The following is a 14,129-nucleotide window of genomic DNA, read 5'->3' on the forward strand; positions in this document are numbered from 1 at the left end:
AAGTCATTACACACAACTGGGAATGACAGATTTAGTTTATGTATATTAGATATACTCCAATCTTGTTGGCTTACATTTTAATGTAAAATGAACTTTAAATAGGTTTGGAAAGGCTTTCTTTAAAAATAGATTGTATTTCTTGAGTTCTTTTGACTTATAACACAATAGTTTATTAAAACTACCTAAGTATCAAAAGCAACCATGTATTATCAATTTTCCTGAAAATGATTTATCAGGAATTAAAAAAAAAATCTAGCACATAATAGAACTCAAACTGAAGAAGTCATCAATCCCATCTATGAGGACATTTTGGTAAACTGTTCTGCTGCAGTACTCTTAAAACATTTGGCAAAAAAAAAAAAAAAGTTTGGCAGGCAGTTAAACACACATTCACACATGCCCTTTCCTCCAAAGCACTCAGTCTGTTTATAAGAAGGTGACTATCTGTGTCCCCTTGATTAATGATTACTTCCTTCACTTAACCTTTCCAAGAGGGTAAGAACTTCCTTACACAAGTGCCCAGACTGGTGTCTGGTTCAATAAATATCTACTGAATAAATGAAAAAAAAAGACAGATAAACTCCAGGCATATCCAAACTGTTAGTAAGATTTAGGGAAAGTCAGTCATTTCTTTTTTCATAAAAAGAATTCGAAGTAACAGACTTAACATAAATTTTTTTCCAAGTTAATCTTAAAAGATTAAAAATGGGAACTATAAAGTCTCCAAAATCTTTATCATGGAAAACTGCAAAAAGAATACCACATCTCAAGATACCATTTACTATTAGGGAGAAAGTAATATATCATGTATATAGTGCCATTAAAATAAAAGTATTACAGTGATTTGAAGGTACTATTTTACTCACATTTACAAACTACAACGAAGAGGTTCTACATTTGCTTGAGGACCAGAAAAAGGTATAAAACTGGGTATATTTCTTTTAAGAGCAAACTTTGAGATACGGATGCATATACAAAAAGATAAACACCAACATGATAGTTCCATAGAATGGTAAAGGATATAGGTGCTAAAGAAAGAAGAGGGAGAGAGTAACCTAATATTTAAGTACCTTCTTTTTTATTTATCCAATTAAACAATTCTCCCCAAATAATGCACAAGGAAAATAAATTCAATTAAAAATTTTATTTTTCAAACCATCTTTTATATGGCATTAAAAAAAAGAAAACTGAAACCAAGGTTACTAAAAAGAAAAAACTTGTGTGGAAGCTTACCTGTTGACTGGCTGGTGCCATCGAAGAGATCGACAAGGTCGCCAGATGACTTGCTGCTAGGCACTGAAGTCTGAAAACAAACACATGATTATGTGCTCAGAAAACAAATTTCTATTACTTTTCCCCCTAAAACCACTTCTACCAATTTCTAATGACCATCTTAAACACAAACACCTGTAAAAACATCTTGATCTAAGTCAGGGCAGATACAGTTTTCTGAAAAAGAGTATTAGCCTTGAGTCCTGATGGAGGCAATAAACATTAAGGAATTCTATGCCCAGTACTGGGGCAGTCCTGACATCCACGCTCATTTCTCTTCTTACTGCACTGCAATCCACACATTCCAGACTGTTTTCAGTTCAGAATCTCAAAGAAAGAAAAAAAAAAAAAAATTCATGTCCCATCACAATATACTTTTAGTCCCTAGTGACGCTGAACTATAAAGTCTTAAAAAGCTCCTTTAGAAAATCCTAAGAATCAATGTCCATTGAGTGAAAGATCAATTTCTTACCCAGTGCTAAAATTCTATGAATTTCATCAAAACTGATTATTTTATAACACTGTAAATTTCTAGTCATGTTAATTTGAACTGTAAGGATTAAAATTCCTACACTGTGGCTCAAAAGAGTGTTTAAACTGCAAGGGATCTAAAGCAGCTGAATAACTTCAAGAACTTCAGCCTTCTGTATTTTTTTAAATTGTAAACAAAAAAACAAAAAACAAAACAAAAGGTTATACTACAAACACAAAATATTTATGGCAAAGGTTAAGGATGTAGTTCAGAGGACAGAGCAGCAAGCATGGGGGTTCTGGGTTCAATCCCCAGTACTGACCAAAAAAAAAAAAAAAAGGCAGAGTGACAAACTCAGGTTGTACTACAAACTGGTATTTCAAATAGTTTAAGACCCCAAAGCCAGACATTAATGGGATTCAGGCACTGGGGTGCACTAAAGAGGCTACTATATATCGGGCTCTAGGTAACAGTCAAAGCGAAAATCAAAGTAGATCTAAGTAAAAAACAAAACAAAAAGCAAACTGTAAGATACAAGATACAAATCTTGATTTACTGTTACAATAATTTTCCTCATGCCACCTTAGATGAGTTTCTTATGACAGTCACCATGTATTTGGGTTTTAATTATGGTGACAGATCCTATACAGGCAATAGTAACTTATCTACAGAAGGGGAAATCTAAGATCATGAAGAAATAAAAGAGTCATTCCCTTTTTAACTAAACCAAAGTTGAGTTATAATTTTGAGGTTTTCGTTGAAACTAAAAAAAAAAAAAAAAAATCACAATGGTTGAAAATTATACATCAGTTCAGGAAGATATCTGGCAAAAAACTGATAGTTCTTGTTCTTGCCACTAACTATGCCTGGCTAGTTTTTTTTTTAAGATGTTTCCCTCAGTTTTTAGCTACATCTATTGCAAAGACACAAGATGGAAAACTGTAACAGGGGAAGAGTGACAAAAACAATAACTTAATCTTCCAGGGCAAATCTCCCCCTTTGGCTGATTTCTATCTGAAAGACTACCTTGTGGTTAGCTACCGAGATGATTTTATTTCTGTGGTGAATAAAAACAAAAGAAGTTACAAGAGGCAGTGCTTCTTACAGCGCTGATGGTACTGAGGCAAATAAGCCTCCTTTATAGGCACCATCTTAAGGCTAAATGAAACTATTTCTCAAATGTATCCATCTTCTTTGTCCATCTTTTGTCATTTCTTAATTCTGTCATGTTTTCCTCAGTGAATTTAGTTCATGGCTTCATAACCAGTGGTGCTTAATAGAAGGAAACAAATGCACTATATTCTGATTTACAGCCTCCCCCAAATGAATCAAGAGTGTCATTTCTACTTGCACATAAAGTACATAATCATTCAGCAATTGGACAGTTTTCCTTCCCCAAAGAGGTTTCTTATTATTAATGACTCTGAGTAATACATTCCAGATGATCTATAATTAATATGATTACCTAGAAATGCCTAAGCCTACTAATATTGAAATTGTAAAAGTAGTTTATAAGAATAAACCATGTGAAATGTGTAAGCTCCTGCCATTCCCACCTTAGCTGAAGACTGAGGTGGATGGGTTGAAGCATTTTGATCTGGACTTGCTTTGTCTCCTGTGTAATGTGCTGCTGCTCCAAGATCAATGGTTTTGGAAGGATTTGCTGTGCGCTTGTGTCTAGTTGTGGTGGTCTCTGTGGCCTGTGTGATATGGATATGCTTTGTCGTCACAGTTTCCTCTTCATCTTTGAATTCACCTTTGGGAGATCTGCCTCTTCTTGCTTTCTTTTCCTCATCGCTGTCACTAAAAGATATTAAAAATGAAGCAAAATAATAAGACTTGGGATTATTTTTAAATGGAGTCCTCAGTGATTTGAGTTAGAGAATTTCAAATACAGTAACTCCAAAATCCCATACTTTGACTATTTGACAGGGATCAACAGAATGTTATCTAGCTGCCTGAAATAATGATATGCATGTATTGGGGAGGGGAAGTGGGAATCTGCAGAATTCCCTAGGTAAATCTAAAACATTGCTATGAAAAAGTATTTACAAAAATGTGTACAAATAAAAAATGCCTAAAATAACTCAGGTTTTTGTTATAGATTTAAAGCTTAATTAAAAGATTAAATAGTAGGATTATATCAGAATCAACTGTCAATACTGTGGCATTTAAAATATCTGCACTTGATGATTTTTTTTTAAATTTATTTGTGTACATGGCTACAGTTCCATTTTTATAACACAATTCTTCACCAACTCTCAGATACCAAGGTGTATAACACAGTAAAATATTACTACTTCAAAGATATTACCCTATTTCAATTCAAGAGTTTAAATGCTTATCTGCAAATGCAAAAAGAAAAAAAAAATGAGGTAATGCAACTTTACAACTGTGTTGTATTTTACTATACTTGGAGGTTAAACTTTTACATAACTATGTAAATTGCTTCAAAGAAACAACTATATTGAAACTGTTTCTGAAATGATCACATTTTGATCACATTAAAAAAATTCTTCTATTTTTAATGATGCAAAAAAACACAACAGTAAAAAACTGGGATTTTTATATGTTGGGAATGAAAATGTCAGTCTAGTCTGTTGTCCACTTACAGGGGACTGGTGCCCCCTTCTCCCCTGATCCTTGCCTGGGTACAAACAGAGAGAAAGGGAGAAAGAGAGGCAAAAGAGAGAGAACCTGAAAAAGGTTCCACTACTTATATTATTTAATTTTAGAGTATGGTTTAATTTATAAATATCCTGAAATGAAATGCTTAAAATTCTCCTTTAAACTATGACTGTTAGTGATGCAATTTAGCTCAAACTAATCTAAAGCAAACTCTACTAATTAATTTAGAAGTTGTACAAATAAAGGATTTAAAAGGAATGACTTCTCATACAGAGCAAAGGGGTGAAATCATTTTTAAAGATTTTTTTAAAAGAATTTAACCTTTTATTTTATTTATTTTTATGTGGTACTGAGGATTGAACCCAGGGTCTCACCCACGCTAGGCAAGCACTTTACCACTGAACTACAACCCCAGTCCAAAATGAAAACATTTTTAAGGGAACCTACAAGTTAAGTGGTCAAGAGCTCTTACTAATCTCTGAATAAAAAAATTACCCAAAGCTTCCCACAATCAGTCCTATAAGTAGAACTGTATTTCTTACCTTTTTGATATCCAATTTTAAGTCAGTAAAGGATAATTTCTTTATAAGTTGAGAACATAAGATTTGACTAGCACACACAATGAAATGAAAGTTTCATATGTGATCAAGTTCAAGAATTCCTGATAACTAACTAAAGTCTGAAATTCTAGTAAAGTCAGAGATGACATGCAACTTTCGTCTAAAAATCTGTCTCTCAGAGTCTAAGATGAAAAGTCTGTGGTGTGCCTGTTATTGTGATAAATCATATTTGCTTATCTTTAGTGTTTTAAAACTGAATATTCTATATAAAAAAATTTAGAAAACCAAGATCTTCTCTTAGAGGAAAAATATGGGGAAAAATAAAAACTACAATAAGGGAAAATGGCGGGGGGAGGGCAGGTAGAGTAGGGAGACAAAGCAAGAAAAAAGGAAAGAAAAGTTAATAATATTAGAATGTAGGACTGGGCATGTAGCTCAGCAGTAGAGTGCCTGCCCAGCATGCATGAGTTTGATCCCTAGTATTGGGAAAAACAATAACAAAGCTATATTTCTAACCAGTCTACCTTTCCTTGTGTCCCACTTCATCAGGAAATCTCAACAGAATACATGGCTACCATGTTTTCCAAATGAAGCCAAAAACTTACACAAGCCAAAAGAACATTAATTAAGAAAAAAATTAGCATAGAATATTTGAAGCAAGCAATGTTTCCCAAACTTGGTATTTATAATCATCAAATTATCATATGGGTACCTTTTAGTATAAAGGAGATGGAAATGTAGTTGTAGAAGAGATACAAAGTACTAAACTCTGGCCCTTCAAAGATCATATTCCAGAAATGGTCTTCAAAATGACATATTTCAGCCAGGCTCAGTGGCACACACCTATAATCCCAGCACCTTAGGAGGAAGAGGTAGGAGGCTCTCAAGTTCAAAGTCAGCCTCAGCAAAAGAGAGGCACTAAGCAACTCAGTGAGACCCTGTCTCTAAATAAAAATACAAAAACAGGGCTGGGGAAGTGGCTCAGTGGTTGAGTGCCCCTGAGTTCAATTCCTAGTACAAAAAAAAATAATAATAATTAATTAAAAAATAAACAGGGGTATTTAATGGATTTAATAAATATGGAAACATACTGAATATACACTAAACAAATACACTAAATGAATTTCAGAACCTGTTTGAAAATTAGATCATATTTTTGTTTTTACATTTTAATGCCCCCTAAAACTGAACCATTAAGATATTTTTGGGTAGGAAAAAAAAAGTACTTAGTTACGGAATGTACTTGAAGACTCAGTTCCATCACTGTTATTTTAGATGGGTCCACACAATCTGAATGGGCCTTGGGTTTCACTTCAAAATAAAAATAAAGTCTTTACTCCACCTTATTTAATAGGGATATTATAAGGCACACATAATAAAGGTCTTATAAAATTTGCCTTGCAACTTGAGCACTATACAAGATGCCCTTTAATTTGGAAGAAAAACAAGCTTACACCTATACTGGTAGGTAAGAACAAAAAATGAATGTTGCAAAGTTCTAGTATGTTCTATGTAAAACTAAATATAAATGCCCCACCACAGAAAATAAAGTTTATAAAAATACAAGTCTACACTAGAAAACTTTTGGTTCAAAATTCACTTGGATTTGTTTTTTGGTACATATTGTATAAAATCATAATAAAATATAATGTGAAAAGTTAAATTTCAAATCCTCTATCTTTATTTTAAACTTGCTACATGGATTTCATTATTCCTCAAGAGTATCTTAGCTCCCTGGATCTTTTGATGTCAAAATGCAAAATAATTTGTAAACGTATAATCTGTAAATGTTTTTATTGGGGGCAAGAAATTCCAAAAGAAGACCAAGAAGGTCTGAATAAAAATACAGAGGACAGATAATCAACTTTAGAAACAAACCGGCATAGACAGAACAGAAGGAATATCAATACTACTGCAACAATGTTTGACCTAGCATCTTTAAAACAGTTGAATGCTACTTGCTTCAGGAGCACATGTACTAACACTGCAATGATATAAGAAAACTAGCACAGCCTTTACCCAAGGATCGAGTTGTAAATTCATGAACATTCCATATTTTTGCATGGAGCACTTTTAGGGTGGTAAGACTATTCTACATGTTGCTTTAATGGTAAGTATTATGCATTTGTCAAAACTTATAGAACTATATATAACATGACGGACTCTAAAGTAAGCTATAGACTTTGGTTAATAAAAAAGCATCGACATTGGTTTTTCAATTGTTAACAAATGTACCATAGTAGTGTAAGATGTTAAGCAGGAGAAACGGGGAGGCGAGAGGGTACATATGGCAACCCTCTGTACTATATGCGCAAATTTTCTAGGAACTTAAGATTTCTTCAAAAAGTCTATTATTTTTTTAGGGCTGAATTTTGTTTGCCAATACAAACAAAAATCTAGTTGCATAAATTTAGCACCCTTTTAAGAGACATGGAGACAAAATGTTAATACCTGCATCTTTCTGGAGAGTCTTCTCTATCTTTCCTCCGGAACTTGCTGATGGTGTCGTCAATTGTGCTTCCAATTTTATCACTCAGTTCACCTAATTTATCACTGAATGGAAAAGCACTCTTGTTTTTATCCCACTCCTCATCCCATTTTGATTTGGGCTCAGGATCATATCTTTCACCTATATAACACATTAAAAAAAGAAGCAACTCTAAGGACATTAAATTCAAAAGGTGTCTTACTCCTTATTTCTGAAGCTTTTCCTCATAATAAAATCATTTTCAAAGGAAAACAGAAAGCTCTGACAGTGCTGAATCAACACAATTATGGCAAGGCACAGCATGTAATGCCAATCATTAAGTAGCAGAAATGCAGATTCAAAAGCTTTTGTTTATGAAAACTTTTAAACCTTAATGTGCAGCATTCAGGAAGTTCCTGAAGGCTGTTGAAAGTAGTAGTAGAAAACACAAAAATCAACACAAGTTCTACAAGCAAAAGAGAAATAGAAATCTTATTTGTTTTTCAAATATTACTTAATACTTGGTTTCATTCCTATTTCTTAATCATTTCAAAATTTTTAGGAAAGTACTAGATATCAACAGTGTCTTAAAACAAAAAAAACAAAAAAAAAGGAAGGCAGGCATGGTGGTAGTCTCCACCATGTAGTGGTACTCCATGTAGTCTCAGCTACATGGGAGGGGAGGCTGAAGCAGGACTGCTTAAGATAGTGAGTTCAAGGCCAGCCTGGGCAACACACAGAAACAGTCATCTCAAATATTAATCAAATCAAATCAGTCAATCAAAAGGAACTCCACTCTGAATGCTACATGTCCCAATATGCTGGCTCAAACCAGAAAAACAATGGATTTTAAGGCATGGGAAAGTATTTTGTTTACTGTGAAAAGAATATTCCAGCTACTAAAAACTGTGCACACTAGAATTATGCAGTATGATGACATCATAAAGTCAAAGACTGGGCTGGGGATATAGCTCAGTTGGTAGAGTGCTTGCCTTGCAAGTACGAGGCCCTGGGTTCAATCCCCAGCACCGCAAAATAAATAAATAAATAAATAAATAAAGTCAAAGACCAAATGGAAACATTCTGGGGCTAGTAAAGCCTAGAGCCTCTGTGTGAATCATGGAATGAAGAGAAAAGATGGTAGTGAACAAAAGATTAAAAGTGTTAAGATTTGTATTAGTCCTTACTCTTTGGAGCCCAATAGAGACACAAAGTGGAATCTTTCCATTTCTGTGTCCAAATTGAATTTAGGAATAAAGAGTGGGAGCAGAGAAAGCAAATGAAGTTTAATAAAAAAAAAATTAAGGCAGCTTAGAAAGAAAAGGGAAAGGACAATGAGAAACAACAAAATAACCCAAAAGGTAGCTAACAGACCATTGTTTCAAACATCTGTTAACCAGTTTTAATGGCATACATGCCCTCTGGAGACTGTACAAATCCACTTTGCTGAATTGTGGGCTAAAACTTTAAGGCTAAAATTTTCTGTCGAAGTTTGAGGATTTAAAAGTATCGCACTAGGGGCTGGGGATGCAGCACAATGGTAGAGTGCTTGCCTAGCATGTACAGGCCCTGGGTTGAATCAACAGCATCACCAAAAAAATTAAAGAATCTATTTCTGTGTGTGTGTGTATCCATAATAAGCCTAGAAGTGATCACCAACTTAAGAAAACATGACAACAAAACTTCAACCAGGAAGGGTTTTCAGAAGCAAGTAATTTTCTATAATAATGTATGTGCCATTTCAGTAGCAATGTGATGAACTAGATTTTGAAAAGAAACAAATTTGCAAGAGTAATGAAAATAGATGAAAACCAAAGTGATTATTATTGGTGAAGATCATACTAAATTAGTGCTAAACATCATGGGTTTTGGTAAGACACTGACTAAGGTAAGGATGATAAAACACACAAAATAGCTAAAATTCATTAGTTCAGTCTGAAAAATAATTTAGCAAAGAATGTGATCCAAACACAGAGGTTGTTTAACTTTTCCTCCAATACTGCAATTAGTTTGCTGTGACTGAATCTGAAAACTCTCAATTTTCTAAATTTCTGATATACTTGAACATTGTAATAGTCAAAAAGGGTGCAAGAAGAATGAGTAAATGAGTTGCATATTGCAATTTTTATTCAAAAATATATTAAATTCCCATAGTTACAGTAAACAAGCTAAAGAATACATACTTAAGTAAATAATACAAAAAGTTTTTTTCTCTCCACCAGAAACAAATTGAAAACATACACTTTTAGAGAAACATTCTTGCCTAATTCATGAAATAACTTTTACATGGTGCTTTGACCTAAAAAGGGGAATTTTTCTGCTGATAGAAATAACCTGAGAGCAGTACTTTTTCCTTTGAGAATAAGAAAACAAGAGGAACAAAGAAATAATATTCTATGAGTAATCGCAAAGTAATGGATGATTTTCACACAGTTCTAAGACCTCAATATAATCCAAATAAAAATGAACTTGATTATAGGTAGTGGCAACTAGAGAGTCCCAGTAAGTAACTGCAAAGATCCACAGTTCTAACCTGTCTGCAGAGATACAAAAAGACCAAGGAACTGTCAAAATTCACAGACGACAGGGTAAATTCAAATGAACATGCTATGGAAGAAAATTCTTAATTTTGTGTATGTTTCAAGAACCAAGCATCCTATTTTTATATTACTACATTAAAAACAAGTATTATAGATAAATATTCTAGTTGTTCTTAAATGTGTTAGGAACAACAAACAACAGATCCAGATGAAAAAGTGACAGTACAGTCAGTAATATTTTTCTCAAGTTATATATTAACTTAAGGAACAGAGACTGAAGCTGGATTGACTTGAAGAACACATATCTGCAGACAAAAATGTGAGCTAAACTGATTTTGAATAAAAACGATGAATCTCTTGATCAAACTTGGTATTTTTATGCTCTTCTGTATGAGTCAGAGAAACTTCTTTTTCAAAGAAGTATATACATCTGTTTTGTTTTCTATACATTAACTCAGTTTGCAGTTAGCTAATTTGCTTAGTTAAAATAGCATTCTTGAACCTGCAATAAAAACAGACAAGATTTCCATGATCCACGTGATTGTAGTCAAAATAAGTACTATGTGTACTTTAGTAATCTGTGTCTTCCTAAAAAAATACATTTTGGTATTTAGTAATTCAATGATTCTTAAAATATATTTGAGAAGCTAAGCTGATGCTTAGGATGCCATCCTATCTTTGCTACTCACTGTATCTGAATCCTCCAACACTGTCTGAGGAAACCCCAACATATTTGTCTTTGTTCTTCTTTGCTTTCTTTCGCTCTTCACGAAGCCTGTCGTCATCCTGGGCAAATTCGACCAATTCTTTCACCTTCTGGCGAATATTTATACCTTGATCCTTGCCATGCTCATCTTCAGGATGGTAAGGAAGAAACAGAATCTTAAGAATTCATTTACTATGCACCAAACTCTAAGACAAAAAAAATAGTAAATCTACGAATAAGAAACCAACTTCAATATTTTAAAATATAAAAACAAGAGGCATATTGTGGTATTAAGCTGTGTCATTTCCTTTTCAGCAAATTCTAAGTTCTAAAATGCAATTCTGCTTTATAGATCACAGATAATAATACTATGTAGGTCAATTAAAGACCCATTAAAAAGGGTTAGTGAAGATGACCACAAGAAATGGATATATCTGTAAATGTTTTCTTTATATTTTAATAGAACAAATCAAAACAAGAACTGCTCAAACATTTTAATGACTGAAAAGCACCCCAAATGTCTTGGTTTCCCAATACAATTTTGGGAACACTAATTATAAGGACTTAGTGTAGCCAAAAAACTGAATTTTTTAAAGTACTTTCAACTAGGGCATGCTACAAAATGAAGTGTGCTTCATTCTCTAGCCTCTTTCACATTCAAAACACATTCTGGCCTTCTGCCTTTGCACAGTAAATATTATTTGGTGGGAGGGGGGGAAAACCCAGCTTCAAACAGATGTGTGTGTTTTGGAGCTCTAACCTTTTCTTCCCATATGATTAAAGCTATTCCTTTATGGACACCACAGGGGACCAGTCTCCAGTGCATATTTTAATATAAACCCGAACACTCATGTTGTGTTGGTTCTGTTGTTATTAGCCAGTCTTTTCTGCAAGTTCTTGTCTTCACTAATTAATACTCTAGGGCCCCACGTCTTGGATTCTGCACTCGTCACACAACCAGCAACAGTCACATTCTAATTAGAGCAGAGAAGCTTCTAAGCTGGTTCAGGTGACTGACAACTCCAACTACTGTTTTAATTTGCTTATAAGGTTTTTCTATTGCTCACCTACAAAGTGGTAATTTTCCAGGGATCGCAAATCATAAATGTGTTCTCTGGCACTTGTAACAACACGCTCTGATCCATTTCTTATGAGGTAAGCTAGGAGCAGCAAGGACTGTAAAAATACAAAGCACCAAATGATTTCACGAAATAAATTCTGGCAAAGCTTTGGTAAATGGTTAAAAATTTTTCAACATTTGCAAATAAATAATCATGGTAGTGGTGAGGAGGGTTTCTTTACCTTGTATTATACTTTACATACTGTAGAACATATAATCATTTTAAGTTCCTCTATATAAATCTTTATGAACTATCCAATAGATACTGTCAAAGATTTTTTTTTAAATCATTAATTTGATGTTTAACAATACTGCATGATACAAATGAACAATGAGGTTTTAAAAAGTTGGCTCAATGTTTTACTTCTGTAGGTATTATTGAACTGTGAATTAATAGAACTATCAAAATTATTTGGCATTTATATAAACCTACAGTACTCTTTGCAGGTAAAATTTAATTTAAAGGTTAATGATAGAACTTTTGCATCAAAAAGTTGATGCCAACTAATGAAAGAAAAACTAAAGTGTTTCCCGAGGTTTTGCTAAAATGCAAGTTAAAAATGACTACTAATGAATATTGGGTAATATAACTGTTCTGAAATAATACAGTAGTAACTCCTGAACAACTTTGTGAATATACTAAAAACTGCACTGAACTGTACCTTTTAAACGTAATCTTGTTGGAACAAACTTCACTTAGTTAATGAAAATCTGGTTAGGTTGGTGAAACTGAGGAACACAAAACCTCTTTCCAACAGTGATTTTTTTTTTTTTTAAGTAATTTACCCAAGAATTAAAAAAACAAAAATAAGCACTAACCACAACTTCAATTTTTGAAAGCACAGTTGATTTACAGAAATTCCACTATTTCATGGTAACTATAATGCAAGTTGAAGGAAAGAAAGTGAATGTTTTCAGAAACAAACATAACAAACAGAACTACAACATTAGTAATTAGGGAAATGCAAATCAAAATTACACTGAGATTTATTCTCACAGTGGTCAGAATGGCAGTCCTTAAGAATACACACAATAAATGCTGGAGAGGATGTGGAGAAAAAGGAACGCTTTTATACTGTTGTTGGGACAGTAAATTAGTAAAATCACTATGGAAATCAGAATGGAGATTCCAGGCATGGAATCATCATATGACCCAGCTATACCACTCCTTGCTATTTATCCTAAAGAATTAAAGTCATCATACTACAGTGATTAATGCATACCCAGGTTTACAGCAGCACAAATCACAACAGCCAAACTATGGAATCAAGCCACCTAGGTATCCATCAAAAGATGAATGAATAAAGAAAGTGTGGGATATATACGCAATCAAGTGTTATTCTGCCAAAAAAGAAATTATGTCATTTGAAGGAAAATGGATGAAACTAGAGACTATCATGTTAAGTGAAAAAGCCAAACTCAGAAGATTAAGGGTCATGTTTTCTCTCATATGCAAAAGCCAGAGAGGAAAAAGGAAAACAAAAGCAGGGGCAGATCTACTAAAAAATGAAAGGGAGATCAGTATAGGAAAGGGACAAGGAGTGGAAGGTGTGGAGGGAGTGGGGAAGTTCTGGGGAGTGATAGTGGTAAAATTATTTGGTTATATTGTGTGAATGTATGAATACATAACAAATCCCATCAATTTTAATACACTAATAAAAATGTGGGAAAAAGATAACAATAAAAAAAAGAAACAGAACTAAAACAGATTTTTGATCCTGAAAATCAGAACTTTCAAAGTTTCAAATATGAATGGTATGTCATTTCATTATGTCATTATGATATGTATTTTGAGTAGTAAAAATATATGGTAGGATTGTAAAATCAAATGACACCTTTAGAATTCTGTATTACATGATATCAGGAAAGGAATCTGATAAAGAGTACATACCTGTTGACAAATTTAAAATATTAGAACTTAAGTCTGTATAATCCCAGTGACTAAGGAGGTTGAGGCAGGGGGATTGACAAAGCCAGCCTCAGCAACTTGGGGGCCCTCAGCAATTTAGTGAGATCCTATCCCAAATAAAAAAGGGGCTGGGGATGTGGCTTAGTGGTTAAGCCCTGCTGGGTTCAATCCCTGGGACACCCCCCCCCCCCGCCAAAAAAAAAAGGTTAAGTCTGTGTATTTAGGAATCTTCAATTATATTCTGAACTAATATATTTTGGTTGCTGAATACTGTTAGAATCCTACTATTACAAATTAGGCAAATTTTTACATAGCGATGACAAACTACATGAGACTTGTTTTCATCCTAACTGCTCACAGACTAAACATGTGTATGATTAGAGATGAATTATTCTGATAAGTGCAAACATTTTTAATGGAAAAAAATTTTAAAATATTCAACATTTAAAAGTTGC

The 14,129-nt window shown here is 33.6% G+C and overlaps 1 protein-coding gene across 2 annotated transcripts in view; it reads right to left on the reverse strand.

Annotated features, from left to right (window-relative positions):
- Positions 1-14,129, reverse strand: part of Clint1 (clathrin interactor 1) — a 64,803-nt gene that overhangs the window by 14,638 nt on the left and 36,036 nt on the right. For both annotated transcript variants that reach the window (XM_047556131.1, XM_047556130.1), the window contains exons 4-8: positions 11,713-11,821; positions 10,629-10,793; positions 7,384-7,561; positions 3,301-3,547; positions 1,234-1,303 (exon numbers count right to left, since the gene is read on the reverse strand). In XM_047556131.1, coding sequence (XP_047412087.1) covers positions 1,234-1,303; positions 3,301-3,547; positions 7,384-7,561; positions 10,629-10,793; positions 11,713-11,821 — 769 coding nt within the window. The remainder of the gene's footprint in view (positions 1-1,233; positions 1,304-3,300; positions 3,548-7,383; positions 7,562-10,628; positions 10,794-11,712; positions 11,822-14,129) is intronic.

The sequence above is a fragment of the Sciurus carolinensis genome, chromosome 6 (genome assembly GCF_902686445.1).
Source record: "Sciurus carolinensis chromosome 6, mSciCar1.2, whole genome shotgun sequence".
NCBI classification, from domain to species: Eukaryota; Metazoa; Chordata; class Mammalia; order Rodentia; family Sciuridae; genus Sciurus; species Sciurus carolinensis.